The 16,748-nt window shown below is 36.9% G+C and overlaps 1 protein-coding gene across 2 annotated transcripts; it reads left to right on the top strand.

Annotated features, from left to right (window-relative positions):
- Nucleotides 1-611: 611 nt before the first annotated feature.
- LOC132308141 (uncharacterized) lies at nucleotides 612-14,264 on the top strand. Of its 2 annotated transcripts, none has more exons than XM_059806143.1 (9): nucleotides 612-843; nucleotides 959-1,906; nucleotides 2,084-2,460; nucleotides 10,473-11,660; nucleotides 11,748-11,906; nucleotides 12,051-12,402; nucleotides 12,534-12,604; nucleotides 12,721-12,843; nucleotides 13,456-14,264. In XM_059806143.1, exons 2-9 carry the CDS (start codon nucleotides 1,039-1,041, stop codon nucleotides 13,837-13,839), a joined length of 3,522 nt encoding a protein of 1,173 aa, XP_059662126.1. In that variant the 5' UTR covers nucleotides 612-843; nucleotides 959-1,038; the 3' UTR covers nucleotides 13,840-14,264. The 2 variants fall into 2 exon arrangements, with proteins under 2 accessions (XP_059662126.1, XP_059662127.1); XM_059806144.1 differs by having other exon boundaries at nucleotides 938-1,906.
- The last annotated feature ends 2,484 nt before the right edge of the window (nucleotides 14,265-16,748 follow it).

Genomic DNA, 16,748 nt, shown 5'->3' with positions numbered 1-16,748 from the left:
AGTAGAATAGGTTAAATGAATAAATATGTCTAGTATATTGTATGATTGAAATATCTTTCTAAGAGCTACTAGAGCAGACAAAATGTAAGGTGGTTGTAAAATAACATATGTATAAAGTAAATGACAAAAATTAAAATAAATAGAGAAGCCACAAGATAAAAAAACTTCTAGGCTGGGAAAAAAAAAAGGAAAAGAAAAAGAAAAAGAGGGTAAAACTTATATGTGTGTATATATATTTGTTGTATTAGCCTTTAATTGCTTCTACTACGTAGTAATACTACTATCAAAATATGTCCACGTGACCAGAAAATCGTCAATTTTTACATTAAAAAATGTGAATGGTGGGTTATGTTGCAACTTTGATGTACTAGGTTTAGTACAGTATGTGGTTATCTTCCAAAGTTTTTGGTACAAGGCAGTTAAATGCAAAAAAGGATTTTCTGCAATTAATTGTTTTTTTATTTTTCCGTCACAAGACGTGGACCCCTGCATGCTTTGACGTGTCGCTGTCGGATTGTCCACTGGCTGCGATTGGAGCCGACCCGAGCCACGCGCGCCATGAAATCACGAATCAAACGACTCGGACGCCAATGATTTCATAACTCAAATTAAACGACTTTCCTCGGTTCCGCCCTTTCGTCCAAGAGAAAGCCGTTTACGTTTGGTCCGAAGAGAACTGAATCCCCCCCTTTCAGCTTTCTGCACTCATTCACCGAATACAAAACACTTTCCGGCGACCTTTTTTCACAGACGCATCGCAAGGGCACACACGCATATCTCCGAGCCTCCAAAGGGTTGCATCTATATACTCTTATCACAGATATCGAAGATCTCTGATTCCAGGTACATATCCCTTCAATTTCTTACTTGATTATTCGTTTTAATACCTCAATTTGGAACTCCAATTGAGCGACAATCAACACCTTGAAAATTATAGGCTTTATGAACTTTGATGCAGTAATATGATAATTTGGTAAGGAATTAGGTTTTGAAACATTGGGAATTATAGAGGCTTTTTAGGGTTTCAAAAAGGAAGCTATGAAAAGCCGGTCGCACCGTCTTCCGACCTCGGACCCTCCTGATGACTGGGTGGATGAATCTTGGACTGTGGATTGTGTATGCGGTGTGAATTTTGACGATGGGGAGGAGATGGTGAACTGCGACGAGTGCGGCGTTTGGGTGCATACACGGTGCTCGCGCTACGTCAAGGGCGAGAAATTGTTCGCCTGCGATAAGTGCAAGGCCAAGAACAGTAGGAATGATAGCGAGGAGACCGAGGTTGCTCAATTGTTGGTTGAGCTACCCACTAAAACATTGAGGATGGACAATCCACATCCGTGGAATGGTCCACCTCGCCGTCCATTTAGGCTTTGGACTGATATACCCATTGAGGAAAGAGTGCATGTCCAAGGCATTCCTGGTGGCGATCCTGCGCTCTTTGGCGGGTTGTCATCGGTTTTCACTCCGGAGCTGTGGAAGTGTACTGGGTATGTGCCGAAAAAGTTCAATTTTCAATACACGGAGTTTCCTTGCTGGGATAAGAAGCAGGAGATTGATGCAAATATTAAGGAAGAAAATGAGCATCCTGTTGACAAAGGTGAGAATATCTTGGCTACCCCTGTTGCAGCTTTGGTTGGCATGAAAAGACAAGTTGACGAGGGTGGCCGTGACAGGTTGCCATCTTCAAAAAATATGAAGAAATGGGAGAACGAGGGTTTAGATGTTAGGCGCCCACAGCTTGGCATGAGGAAAGAGAGGAGCTTACTTCATCCTTTTGTGATACACTCGGGTAAACGCGAAAAGGAGGACTTGTGCACATCCAAGGATCGAAGTGGAAAGAAGAAGGCCAGGATTATTGATAAAGATGAAGAGTCTAAAAGGAGGTCTAAACATGCTTTCAGAAAAGGTGATTTTATGAATTTTGTAATGCTTAGGGTGCATCTCTAAAACTGTGACGTAATTTTTTGTTGCACTGCTATTATTTTATTTTCGATTGTTGATAAAAACACTAATCACGGCTGGTTCTTGCCGTTCATTACATGCTCATGTTGACACCAATTTTTTCCTTTATTTATATTAATAGCATCCACACACTCAAGTGATGCAAAACCATTGGAATTTTATGAAGACAGAGGTGCTAAGGTTCTCAAGACTGATACTCAGAATACCAAAAAGGAAAATTCGGTAGGCACGATGCTTGAAGGTCCTTTATCCGATGGTTGTTATGCATTGAACAATGATGTTAACAAGCCCACGAACAACCTAGCGTTTGGTGAGAATCCTTCAGAAGTCTTTTCTTCTGATGTATCTAGACATAAATTTTCAACTAGAACTCGATCAAAGGAAGACAAGGCTGGCCAACAGTTTTCTGCAGTGATTGTTGGTTCTCCTAAAACAGATGATGAAGTGGTGTCATTGTCAGAACGCACTGACCACAGGAGTGTTCCCATAAAAGAAGAGGTATGCATTAGCATTATTCATAATGCAAATTTTCTGCATTTTATGATTTTATTTGGAGAATCATTTAATATTTTTTCCACATTAGTGCAATCTTAGTGTTGTTGCCTTATTCATAAATAATTGATTGATGCATGCTAATTTGACATTTTGCAAGCTGTTATATTTCTCAAAATACTTTTTAAGTTATTATTTGACTTTGCTAGGGACAAGCCTAATCTATTGATGCTACACGACCATCTGAACCAATAAATCAAACCATATGGGTGTAACAAACTTTAATAATTTTAACAAAATCAAACTACAACTATAGTAAAATGTAATGTTTACTCGACAGTCTGACTCAAAATCTGCTCTTATATCTATCTGGCACTGAACCTTCACGTTTCGTCATTACACTGCTGAGCCGAACAATAACTATAACTAAATTGTTTCCATGATTTTTCGACCACCCTCTACAATCACACTGCTGCCACAATGACGTTACTTTGCTTTGCCACATCAACTCCTCCATCATGCTGCGATCAGTAATACTTTTGTATTGCTACCTCACAGCTAGCCCAACCACTATAAATGTCTGGCAGGAAATACACATTTGCTTGTTTAAACTAAAAGAAAAAAAGGTAAAAAAAAAAAAAGAATAGATTTTGCTACATTGCCTGGTGAGGGGAACTCTATGAAGGGTAACTCTATGGAAAAAAAGATATGCATTACCTTCAAAATTGTAAATCCAATTGGTGAGGGGAAGTGTATGAATTAAAAAGGCTAGAAAAATAAAATAGAAGGTATAGAAACTTTTGAGTGTATAAGTTCATCTGAACAAAATATTTTAAATTACTTTAATGACTTGATCAATATCAGCCAATAATGAGCGATAACAAAACTCATACCCAATGACGTAGTATCTACTAATTTCTACATTAATCACTCCTAATATGTCTACTAGAATACACCATTGTAAAAGCTAATAAAAAAAAATGCCACTACGCAGTGCTAGGAGGGAGGAATTGAGTGAAGACCAAACATTTGGCATTATTTGCACAAAGTGATTGACTTCATATTCGAGTGAGTTCACTAGAAGTCCAAGCTTTTACCATCATAGTTGTTAAAGGCCCGCCTAGGCTCCAAAAAAGCCCCAGGCTCGTCACGGCTCAGCTAAAGCACCTCAACCTACTACAGGGCAGGCCCCTTCAATCAAGCTCACAGAAGAGACATGATTATGTATCTACACCAGATGCTTGTATTTTTTAATCATTTACTCATATCATTTTATTTTTTACTTAATGACTACTAATTAAAGGTTCTATATCATATATCATATTGTTTAACCTAATGAAATATTTGACAAAATTCATAAATTTATGGTTCACTACTTAAATTAACTGCAATTACTACCTGATTATGAATATATATAATAATATATGTTGAAATATGAATTATTGTATACATGCAACTTACTTCAATCAGGCTCGCGCCTTATACTGCGCCTTTGGCCCCTTGAGCCTTTAACAACTACCATTGAACCAAGCCATTAATTCATTCTAAAAGTTGATGATGAGTGTAATAGTACAGTCATTGTGGTAACAACTATAGAAAGATATCTAACTTGCATAATGGTAAATCAATCTGGAATAAGAAATCCAAATAAAAATTTAAGGAAAAGAAACATATAGGGACCTGAATTTATTTTTTCCACCATTTAACGTTTTTTTTTTTTTTGATAAATCACCATTTAACTTTTTTTAAGTGACTTGATTGCATATGGACTCATTTTCCCATTCTTGTGGGAAAGAATATTAAAGCAAAGATTAAGGAAAGAAACAATAATATCTGATAACGAATTTGGATTTATGCCAGGTAGATCCACAATGGAAGACACATACTTAATAAGACGACTTATAGGAGAATATAAGAGTAAACAAAAGGACTTCCATATGGTTCGCAGATTTAGATAAATTATATCATAGTGTCAAAGGACATAATTTGGACCCCATTTAGGACGCTCTTGTAACCTATTATATAAGGGCGTTTAGAGTTGGAGTGGGACACGAGAGCGCTGAAAACTGCAAGAAAGAGAGTGAGCTAGGGTTTGGGGGCTGAAGTTTGTAATCTCCTGATTTTTGCATAGTCAAATCTTTCGCCGAATCTTTACCGTGGACATAGGTTTACGCTGAACGATGTAAACCTTTGTGTTCTTTATGTGTAGCGTGCTTACCTTTCTGTTGTAATTCTTGTTATGTTCTTGGTTCACAGTGTTTGTCATAACAATTAACGAAACTAGTGACTTCCCTATAAAGGTGGGACACCTATTTGCAATAATGTTACTCCCCCTGTCCCAAAATTCATGGGCCTCTTTGGAACTCCAACTTTTATGGGGACAAGCATATAATGTTTTGACCCCTTTTAAAATTGCAAAACTATCCATTTAAAAGAAATGTATGTTGGGATAAGTTTTCAAAACGTTGAGGATATTTTGGGAAGTAAATCACATTTTTATAATTAGGGACAAGAATTTTGGGACATCCAAAAATGGAAAGAAGACCAAGAATTTTGGGACACAGGGAGTACATGAAATAACAAAAGATATTCAAGAAAACATCCATGGCGAATGTTATTTGCGGATTGTGAAAACATGAATTGTGCAATAGAAAGAGAAGGAGAATATAGAGTCTGTATCACTTCATTACATTGAACGCTAAACATAGAAGGATTATATACAAACATAAGAAAGGCCTAATTGCATAATGGCCACAAACTATACGTAATTACCCAACACAAATATATATATACACATATAAATGTTCTAACACGGATGACATAGTATTAATAGATACCTCTAAGGAAGCCTTAGCAATGAAATTAGCAATATGGAGAAAAGCATTAGAATCAAGGGGCCTAAGATAGCTAAAACAAAATATATGACATGTAAATTTATATAGTAGAAATCAATGACAATATAAATATTACACTTCAAGACCAAAGTGTTAACTTAAGAGAATTCTTTTTGTTACCTAGGATCTTTTGTGACAAACGAATACCAAGTTGCAGGAAATAATGTATGGACTAAGAAGCCCGGAAACGGATACGGGACACAGATACGGCGATACAACTAATCCTAAAAAAATTAGGACACGGACACTCTCTATTATTTCCACTCTTTTTTGTTGGGTTTATGGGAGAGATCATAGATCTTTAGATGAAATTGTCGATTTTTTGGCTTCTTTGAAGGCCCAAAGGTCCTTTGTGGCCTTGTGTATATTTTCAGGGTTTCGCTCCCCTTTTGAGCGCTTTTATAAAATTATTCTTACTTATCAAAAAAAAAATATAATATATATTGTACTTTAAGAAATTAAGAGTAATATTTTTTTTTACAATCTCATGATGAAAAAAAATATATATGTTTTGTTGGAAAAAAGAAAGAATGATAAGAGGGTTAAGAAAGAGGGGGGAAAAAAAAACAAAGAGACAAAGAGGATTAGGGTTTTGCTTGAAAAAGAATTAGGCCTTAGTAAAAAATAAAGGTAAGAATCCATAGAAGAGAAAAAAGTTCATGGGGAATACTGGAAAAAAGAAAAAGGAAAAAGAGACAAAAAGAAATTTATTGTGAAGGGAAAAAAAGAAGTATTTAGGGTTTGTGAAGAACAAGGAGAAGAAAGAAAATAGGAGGATGAAGAATAAGAGAGAAGAGGAGAGAGAGATACAGGGACCATTTACCGGTAGTGAAGCTTGGTTGGTGGGACAACAAGAGAGTTAAAGATGATCGTGCAAGGGTTCGAACCTTTGAGCTAAAATATATAAGAATAAATATCTAATTGTTTGAATATAAAATTGTTTATGAAACAAGTTTTTAAGTAATTATGTAATTAAACAACTCAATATATTTTCACTTCAACTCAACATTGTTTCTAAAATTTTCTTAAAAATCCCCAAAGAGTGGGACAGCATGTTGGACACGTATCCATGTTGTGTCGGAAGTATGTCCACGGCGTGTCTGGATATTCAGAAAAATAAAAAATATTCGGACACGTATTTTGGCGTGTCTGACACTTGTTTGGCGCGTGTCAGTGTCCGACACGGATTTTTTGCCCTTTTAGGCGTGTATGTGCTTCCTACTGTATGGAACAGAGTGTTGGACATTGAAAAAGACACAAATGCAACACATTCATGAAGTGGAAATGAACGTGTGAGGAAATAAATGATAAAATTAAGGAAAGTAGATGGTGGTATAGTCATATTCAATGTAAACTTGACTTATCAAAAAAAAAAAAAAAAATTCAATGTAAACTTGATGATTGACCTATTAAAAGTGGAAGAGTTGTTTGTTTAGACAAGCTTACTTTTTACTTATTAAAAAAAAAAAAAAAAAAAAAAAATGGTTTAGACAAGCTTACGTGTGATGAAAAATAAAAAACGACTTAAAAAAACTTAAATTTAAGAGAAGACATGGTATATAATAGGAAAGAATGGAAAATGACAATTCATTTGGCCGACTCCGTCCATATGAAGATTAAGGCAAGGATGATGATGATGGTGATGAGAAGTGGTAATTTTTTTCTTTTTGAGAGATATACACATGTTAGGGTTGTGACCCCTAATGAAACTCGATAATTATTATTGTTCTTTTTATTGGTTTACTACTATTTATGGTTCCCCAGTCTAGCAACTCTTGTGAAGTAGAAGCTAACTCTTAAGTAATTAACGTTGGGATTCCATTTGCACTTGTATTATGGGAATGTAACGAGAATTTTAGTTCCTATGAAGGTGGATGTGTACCAAGTAAACCCCAAGAATATAAACAACTAAACTTTGTGAAGAAATGTCTTTCTAAAAAATATTTTGAACCAAATTATTAACATGTTAAGTTATTAGTATTTCTTTAGTTCGGAACTAATGATAAACACTTTGTACTTATTGATTATTTTGGTTTTCAAATCATACGGGTGGAATGATATCAAGCAGCTCAAACCTCAAGGAATATAAACAACTAAACTTTATGAAGATGTTTATCTAAAAAAAATATTCTGAACCAAATTATAAACGTTGTATCAATATTTCTTGAGCAGAGCTTTGGTGTTGAGCATCAGAGACTTTGGAGGAGGGTTATATTGTCCCGTTTTGGGGAGGGGAGAGGTGGTTGGTGCTCCCTTGCTGTTCGGATCCCAGGAGGTGGTGTTGTTTGGAAATTCATTCGGAAGGGTTAAAATGAATTTTCTAAACATATTAGATTCAAAGTTCGGGACGGCAAGGGTATTTGTTTTTGGGAGGACTTAAGGTGCATTGATTGCCCGTTGCCTTGTTCTTTTTCCAGGCTCTTCAGAATTGTCGTCGATAGAATTATTTGCTTGATAGTAGGAATATAACTTGGGATGTGCGTTTCTTGAGACATTTCCAGGATTGGGAATTGGATTCTATTGGAGTTGATGTATTATCAGGAGCTTGACGGTGGAGGTCTGGATACCTTGTTTGGGTGCCCTCTTCTCAAGGGAGATTTGAGCTGCGTTCTCTGTTTAGACACCTCTCAGATTTCTTAGGTCCTGCTTTCCCATGGAAGGTGGTTTGGTGTTCCAAGGCTCCGCTCAAGGTGGGCCTTCTTTGCTTGGAGTACGGTTTGGGGCAAGATTTTGACGCTTGATAACCTAAGGTGGAGAAAACATGTCACTGTTGATTGGTGTTGTGTGTGTAAGAGTAATGGAGAGTCGGTTGATCACCTCCTTTTGCATTGTCCAATGACTCACGACTGTTGTGGCCTTCTTTTTGTCCTGTTTTGGAGTTCAGTGGTCATGCCTCGGTCTTCAAGAGGTTTGGTGGATGCTTGGAGAGGGTGCTATGTGGGATCACACACGTGGTTTTTGGTGGGTGGTGCCTTTATGTGTTTTTAACGGAGATGAATAAAAGATCCTTTGATGGAGTGGAATCTTGTACTGGGGTTTTAAAATTTCTTATTATTAGTTCTTTTTTTGTTGGGTTATGGGGAGAAACTATAAATTATAGAAGAGATAGTTGTTTTTTTTGGGTTCCTTTGGTCCTTAGGGTCTGATGAAAGAAAAGTAAAAGTTGAGGAGAGAAATTAAAACATGAAGAACACAAGGATATAACGTGGTTCAGCCACTAGGGTTTACATTCACAACACACAAAGGAATTACAATAACCACCTCTATTTATAGGTGAATTGGGGAAGACTTGTAGCTAGAGAATAGAAATTTCTTGCCCAACAAGTTTTTTGTAATAAAGGAATTACACATAAAGTCAAATACAAATATGGCATCAACTTGTTGCCCAAGTATAGCAACGTTAACATTATGTCAATTAGTGATTTAAGGGCTTAAATCACTCCTATAATTCCTCTCCCTTTCCTTCTCAAGTTGGTACACGGAGATTTAACTCAAGTGTCCAACCTGAAACTAAATATGAAATTGTCGAGAGTCTGGTAAATCTAAGATGAGTTGATATGGAGATCCGAGACAAGTTGATCCGATCTGAGCCGAAACAAGCTGATCCGAAGAACCGAGACGAATAGAGTTGATACCATGATGAAAGAAAAGCAAAAGTTGAAGAGAGAAATTAAAACATAAAGAACACAAGTATATAACGTGGTTCAACCACTAGGGCTTACATCCACGACACACAAAGCCCAAAGGGCTACATCTCTTTTCCTTGCATTCTCTCTTGATTTTGTTTACAATAACCACTTCTATTTATAGGTGAATTGGGGAAGACTTGTAGTTAGAGAATAGAAATTTCTTGCCCTACAAGTATTTTGTAATAAAGGAATTACACATAAAGCCAAATACAAATATGGCAACAACTTGTTACCCAAGTATAGCAATGTTAACATTCTGTCAATAAGTTGTTTAAGGGGTTAAATCACTCCTATAATTATTCTCCAACAGGGTCCCTTGGCTTTGGCCTTTGTGTAGTTCTTGGGCCGTGTTCCCTTTTTGAGTGCTTTCTAATACATTATTACTTATCAAAAAACGAACTAATAATAAAAAGTTGTTTTTTAAAATTATTTTGGTTTTCAAATATTATGAGCAGAATGATATCAAGCAGCTCTCAAAAAAGATGTGTGATGGTTGCGTATTGGGTAAACCTGATCAAAACTAGAACGCTTAAGAATTTAAAAAGAAAAAATAAAAATAGAAGAGAAAAATAGAAATACAAGGAAAAAAGAAACTTCTGAATCTTATTTCCACCAAATAAATCTTTCAAATCTCAAGAATGAGTCATAACCAAATTTATATCAAACAAGGATGGGCAATGACTACTTATGGGCAAACGCATTAACTTGGAGATCAAACAGTTCTACTGTGTGAAAACACTAAAATACACTGGTTCTTAAAGTCAATGACACCTGCCACCAGCTATTAGTTTTGGTGGTATCTCCTGCAACTTCCAAAATGGGTGGTGCTGGGTTGAAGTCCCTGTTGGGATGATGGTGTGTTTGGTGTGCTTATCTTGAAAAAAGCTGGTAACGGTTGCTATTGTTTTGGACTTGTTCTCCCTTCTTGTTCTGATGCATCATAGTTTCTGCTTTTTGGGAGATGTACTCATTCAAAAGAGTCAATGATTATGTTGTCTTTCATTGGCTGGCTTGTAGTAACCATCTGGGATCTTTATTTTATGCATTGCCTTAATGTTGATTCTAATATGTCAATAAGGTTCTATCATGCAAAGTTTTGAACATTGTCTGAATGCTACTAGCATTGTTGCATTATTGGCCCTGGCTGTTCCTTTTGAATACTTTCCTCTATTTACAATTTTAATGTTTACTGTTAATACCGTTTAGTATTTTGTTACTTGTTGGAAATTGGAATTACCAAAAAATAATTAAAAAATCTTGTTGCTTATTGGCAACTTGATTTGAAGTGAATAATCATCTGCAATTTTTTTTTTTTTTTTGTTGAGAAATGCTGATGTCAAGTAGATTTTCCTGCCAATTTAATGTCATTTGGGGAAGTAGCCTGCTACTTCCCTTTTTGCTTTGTGATGGATTGACTTTCTTGTTATTACATTAGGTTGTTGGTGCAGCTCTTGATAATGTGAATGGTAATGGAGAAGGTTCTTGTAGAGGTGCTGGGATTGACACTCACAAGTCCGAGTCCGTTGTCAGAGATCTGACTAATGCTGTGCCTGAAGTTGAGGAGAATAAAAAATTACAAGATTCAAAGGCCGACATATCATCGAGCTCTTTACAACTTACTGTTGATGTCAAAACAGAAGTATATGTAGATAAATCTGGAGGGGTCTTTGATGTTGGATTTTCTCCTCTTACTGATGTAATGGATGGCACAAATCCTTTGGTCCAACATCCAGGGGTGTCTGCTGATCACTTGTCTGAAAATGGTAAAGTGATTGATACTGCTGTATCCAGTTCACAGTCCGATGAACATAAAGTGCAAGATGTTGAGAGATGTGCAGAAGCAGTCAGTGATTGTCAAACTGATAAAGCTGATGAACTGTCTGGTCGTCTCTGTCAACTTAGGCGACAGTTGGAAGACTCGGAAGATTCCATGTTAGTGCCAAAAAGTTCTTCAGCACTTAAAAATGGTTCGAGACCTGCTGAAGAGCCATCAAAATCAGGTGGCTCCATGTTAAGCCTTCCAGCACCACCCAGTCAGTGTAAAGTAATATTATCTGTTGGAAAATCCTCATCAACTTCATCGACTACTATGATCTCCAAACCTTCTGTTTCTGATAAACATAGGCCTGCAAATGCTCCAAATCATAATATTATCATTAAACAGCGGGGAATATCTGACAGCGGCAATGTTAGTAATAAGAAAGATAATGTCTCAACTGATATAGTCAGGGATGAAGATGGGCGTGAAATTCCAAAGAAAATACCAAAAGAACATCCAAAATCCTCTGTCAGTTCTGTGGTGAAAGCATCACACTCACCCAAGATCTCGCATGCTTCTGTTTTCAAGAGAACCTCATCAGAGTCAAAACACCCTCTACCGTATTCTTCTAAAGCATCTTCTGCACAGAATATTGTAGTTCCTTCAGGCTCTGGTGACACTGCCAGTTCATTGCAAACTCAGAGTGCTTTACATGGACAAAATAAGTTTACAGCTTCTGGTTTGCCTCAGAGAGGTGAAAAGGCTAATCAGCTAAGTAGCCAGCCATCATCTAAGTTGAACAATGCACCACCAATGCACCCTCCTGCTCCTTCCAGCTCTGCTGCTGCACTGAGCGATGAGGAGGTGGGTCATAACTGTCATTTCATGTAATGTCTATTGTTATCAGAAAGCTTAGAATTTTCCATGATATCTTTTTTGTTTCTTTCACAGCTTGCTTTATTGTTGCATCAAGAACTCAACAGCTCTCCTAGAGTTCCCCGTGTGCCACGTATGCGCCACGCTGGTAGCTTACCTCAGTTGGCTTCTCCAACTGCTACAAGTACACTAATGAAGCGAACATCTAGTTCTGGAGCAAAAGATCACAATTTGGTATGCTGCCTTGCTTTTGTTCATGGATAGAATAATGCTTTAGTTGCTATCGCTTTTCTGGAGATTCACAGCCTTTGGCAACATAGTTTGTTTACAAGATTCGGCTAGTACTAGACTTGTTTCTAATACATTATATTTTTATAGGTTTTTAAAAGAAAAAACAAGGATTTAGGTAAAGATGGGTCTCGCAGTTCTCAAGAAATTAATGGTGAATCTAAGAGGATAGACAGAGTGCCTCCATCTGATCAGAAGAGACATGATTATGTATCTACACCAGATACTTTTACCAAGAGGGAAGTAGACAATGGGTCTGCAAAAGGAGTAAAAATTGTCAAGAAAAGTACTCGTCCTTCCTCTACTGCGATTATGAGCAGTGGTCAATCTTCCTCCACTGAAGCTAACGAACAAAATTTGTCATCCATGCATAACTCACCACAAAACGGCTCAGATGATGATACGGGCGCAGTTGGGGGTCCTACGCATCACACTTTACCAGGTTGTTACCTTTTGGAGGAGTTTAATCTTTATAAGTTATTTCTGAATATTATCTTGAAATCATTCAAATAATAGATCATTCTTTTGGATTTTTTATCATGCAAGTATTTATTTATGTATTCATTTTCATAGGCTTAATTGCTGAGATTATGAGCAAAGGCAAGAGGATGACATATGAAGAACTCTGCGGTGCAGTGCTGCCGGTAGGGTTTCTTCCACCAGACTGGAAGCTTACTATTTCCTGTACATTACTTGTTGAAAGCGAGGAAAACGTACTGCTTCTGATTTGTCTATTCCTTTTTGTGCTTCTCTTGTGCAGCACTGGCCTAACCTGCGGAAGCATAATGGAGAGCGCTATGCATATTCAAGTCCTTCACAGGCTGTTCTTGATTGCCTGAGGAACCGACATGAATGGGCTCGGCTGGTAGATCGTGGTCCCAAGGTATGTTTCTGAAATCATTGGTAATAATTTTTTTAGCATAAAATTGGTTGTGTTGAGGCGTACCAGAGATACAAGTTGTTTAAAGATAACTCATATTGTAGGGGAAGTACACTAATTTATCCAATCGAAACTAAAAATCCACGGGACCTAGTTTTTATTTTGTTCAATGGGATTGCATCATTTCTTGAATAACAGTTTGACTCATGCAGTGTGCTTCTGAAATTTACTCCGGCATATATTCAGTTTCTCTAGCTTGATTCGGACAAAAAGTGTGTGTTTTCACATGCTGCTACTTCACGTGTATGAAAGCTAATTAGCTAATTGTAAACAGCTTATTTTAGCTAGTCATAATCTTTACAGGAGAAATATATGTTCTAGGAAAATCCAGGAATAGAAACTATGAGGAAGAAATTATGATGGTGGTGCTGTTTTTCTACGGGGTCATACTACAATATATTGTTACTTGCAGATTTGTTTTGAAGTAGAATTCAATTGAACACTTGTTCTGTAAATGTTGTGGATTGGATGCTAATGTGTTTTAAATTTTGTAGTTAGATTTGGCTTGTGCCTTAAAACTCCAACTAATCCTGAATTTTAATAATCGTGGACCAGACCAATGCTAGTAGGAAGAGACGCAAGCTTGATGCTGAACCCTCCAGTTTTGAATCAGAGGATAATGAATACGGAAAGGACAGAACTGCCAAGGAGGTTGAAAGTAAGAGTTTTGAATCACATCCAGAAGAGTTCCCCAAGGGCAAGCGCAAAGCAAGAAAACGCAGGCGACTGGCGCTGCAAGAAAGAGGTATAAAGGATGTGAGGAGGAGACGCAAGGTGGATGTGGTTAGTGATGATGATGATGACGATGATGATGATGATGGTTCATTTTCTAGTTCTAGTGAGGAGAGTGTGTTTAGTGAGGACGAGATATTGGGAGGAGGATCAAGTCCAGCTGGTAGTGAGGCTGCTAGCTCAGATGAGACAGGAACCATGTTGTAGTGCTTGTTATTTCAGGTTTTCGGTTTATGGTCTTGGAAGAGGCTTGTCTGTAAAATAGTCAAACAGGTAACCCCTCATATCAGCATTTCAGTTTAGTCTTCTTTTAGTAGCTTTCTTTAGATTAACTCATAGTGCTCTGTAGTACGGCAAGAGCCTGGTTTGATAGTGATTCGACTTTTGATGTAAAAATGTAGCATGCTGTACATAGTGATTGTTTATGTCTGAAAAAGAAAAACACACAGTGCCAGAAACTCCATTTTTGGGTTATGTGTTGCCCATTGTAACAGTCTGAAACTAACAGCATCAAGGATGGTTTGCTGGGCTATCAGGGATGCTTAACTAGATAACCTCTCTTTCAAAAAAATTTGTGTACGGATTACTCAGCTGGATGGTTGGTCCCTAAGATATTATCTTACATTCGGAAATTATGTTTCAGCAGATGTGGTGGTTGCGACCACAACTGCTATCTGATACATCAAATGTGGTGGTTGCGACCACAACTGCTATCTGATACATCTATGTGTTTAATGTGTGAGATAAGCGCAGTGGATGCGGCCGGTATGACACAAAGAATTGCAGCCTTAACAATCATGGTGAGAACTGAATTCTCCATGAAATCGTCTTCCATAATGCATGATTTAAATTGAGATACCATGTTTTCTCGTACTCTACTCTGATATGAGCTGTGTTTGGATCCAATACTTTTGTGGCTGGATTGCAGTTGTGACCAAGTTAAAGCAAGGTATTTATCCATTTGTAAAGCACATGGTTGTGGTATAACTATGGTCTCTGAACTGAAGCAAGGTGGGGTGGGCATAAGACCCCAAGGGGATACCCACTTTGCGTGGGTATCCACTAGCCCCATCGAGTGTGATTTGCAATTCCAAAATTTCGGACCAAGATTGTTTCTTGCCCCCACCGTACGCAATATAATATGTGAAGCTTCACCAAGAAAATTGTTGATTTTCAATTTTTATTATGAAGGGACACTTAAATTTAGACGTACAGGTAAATTTACATTTTTTGGTTTCAACATGTCAAACAAATGATACGCGATGATATTGTGAAGAAATTCATGGTAAGGATGAGGTCTTAAGTTTGTAATGCATATTTCTGTTGCTTTAAAGCGGTTCAGTCATATGATGAAGATACACAATGAAACTCACACAAATTTAAATTTTCCAACAGGGTAAAGGATTTCATTGTAGTGAAAAGTACGCCATCACTTCATTTTAAAAGAGTCACGGCGGCCCTTGACAAACCGTTCTCTCTTTTTTTTTGTTTTTTTCCCTCAATCATCAGTATCTGACAAGGAAGTCAAGGATTAAGTGTTAAATCAACCATATGCGGTAATAATATCAATTCCAATCAACCATAGCGGGTAATAATATCGATTCGAACTATTATTATTTTCTTCTAAAAAAGTGTCATTTTATTAGTTAAAAAAGGCCAACGCTGTGTTAGACTATTTTTGCAGGGTGGGACACTCGCTATATATATATATATATATACACACACAAATTTTCGGTTAGTATAAAATATTATTATTATTCAAGTTAATTTTATTGACACTCCGTAATTATCACTTCTATTATAAATTTTTGGTCTGTCATTCCATTACACCCCTAAATGGTACTTTTCAAGTATGTCAGATACTTTTTACATGTAAAATCATATTCTTACCTTTCTAACTCTCTGTTGACTTAAAAATAAATAAATAAATAAATTAAAATGGCCTGAATACCCTTTAACCTTCAGAAATTTAAAATTATTCTTTTTCTTTTCTTCTTCTTCATTATTGCCGGCGAAGAAGTTGCAACTGCCGGTCGCTGCTTTTTTATTTTCCTTTTTTATTTTATTTTATTTTCTTCTTCTTCAATACTGTCAACAAAGAAGCTACAACAGCCGGCAGCGACCAAGGTTAGTAAGGAGAAAACGAGGGGGGAGTCGCCGCTGCCGATGAGACTTCTGTTGTGGCGGTGGCGAAAGCAAGGAGGGAGCATTACGCCGACAAGAGGGGTGCCTCAGTTAGACCCAAAATCGGCGAGATTCAACAGACCCAAAATCGGTGAGCTTCAACGTACTCAAATCGGTGACTTCAGCAGACCCAAATCAGTGAGCTTCAATAAATCCAGAATCCGTAAACTTCAACTGACCCAAATTGGTGAGACAGACAAAACCAAAGCTCTTTGCTGGGTAATAGATGTCCAACCGAAACCGAAGCTACGTTATGATCCAACCGAGACCCAATCGGAAAGTCTCATTGCAACCTAATATATATATATAGAGAAGACTTCAAGTTTGGTAAATTTCTGGAGAAGATGATAAATATAAGAACTAAAGGGATTTATGCGGCGCTTGCACCGTCCGAAATCAAATTTTCTCCAGAAAATTGGCAATGCCTGCAAATTTTCTCCAGAAAATTGCGAAGAAAATTATTGTGTTTCCTATATGTGTGTGTGTATAGAGAGATACTGCAAATTGGCAGCACTCATTTTCACATTCATGGCCTGTGGGTCAAGCTGTGTGTTAGAGAGAGAGGGTGAGATGAAGAGTTTTGGGGAGGTGACAAAATACTAAATGAGGGCAATTTAGTCATTTCAGAATTTTGATATTTTATATAAAAATAAATTAAAAAATAGGGATAAAATTATTATTTTGTATTTTTTTAACGAAAAAGAGTTTGAGGTCCGAGTGATAGTTAATCTCTAAAATTTTTGAAAGTAATATTTAACCAAAATAATCGTAAACCTTACTCACACACCTACTATGTGCTATTCGAATAAAAGAAACAACATAATTACTCACACTTTCTTATTAAAATTTATTTATATTGTGTTTGACGACAAATTCGTGTTTACAAAAAATATTTGTTCAAATATGATGTAGCGTAATTATTTTAATTCTAA

Source organism: Cornus florida, unplaced genomic scaffold (assembly GCF_030987335.1).
Source record: "Cornus florida cultivar Cherokee Brave unplaced genomic scaffold, ASM3098733v1 CherokeeBrave_3.0.0_Hap2_Chr05, whole genome shotgun sequence".
NCBI lineage: Eukaryota > Viridiplantae > Streptophyta > Magnoliopsida > Cornales > Cornaceae > Cornus > Cornus florida.
This window is presented reverse-complemented; position numbering and strand designations above follow the sequence as displayed.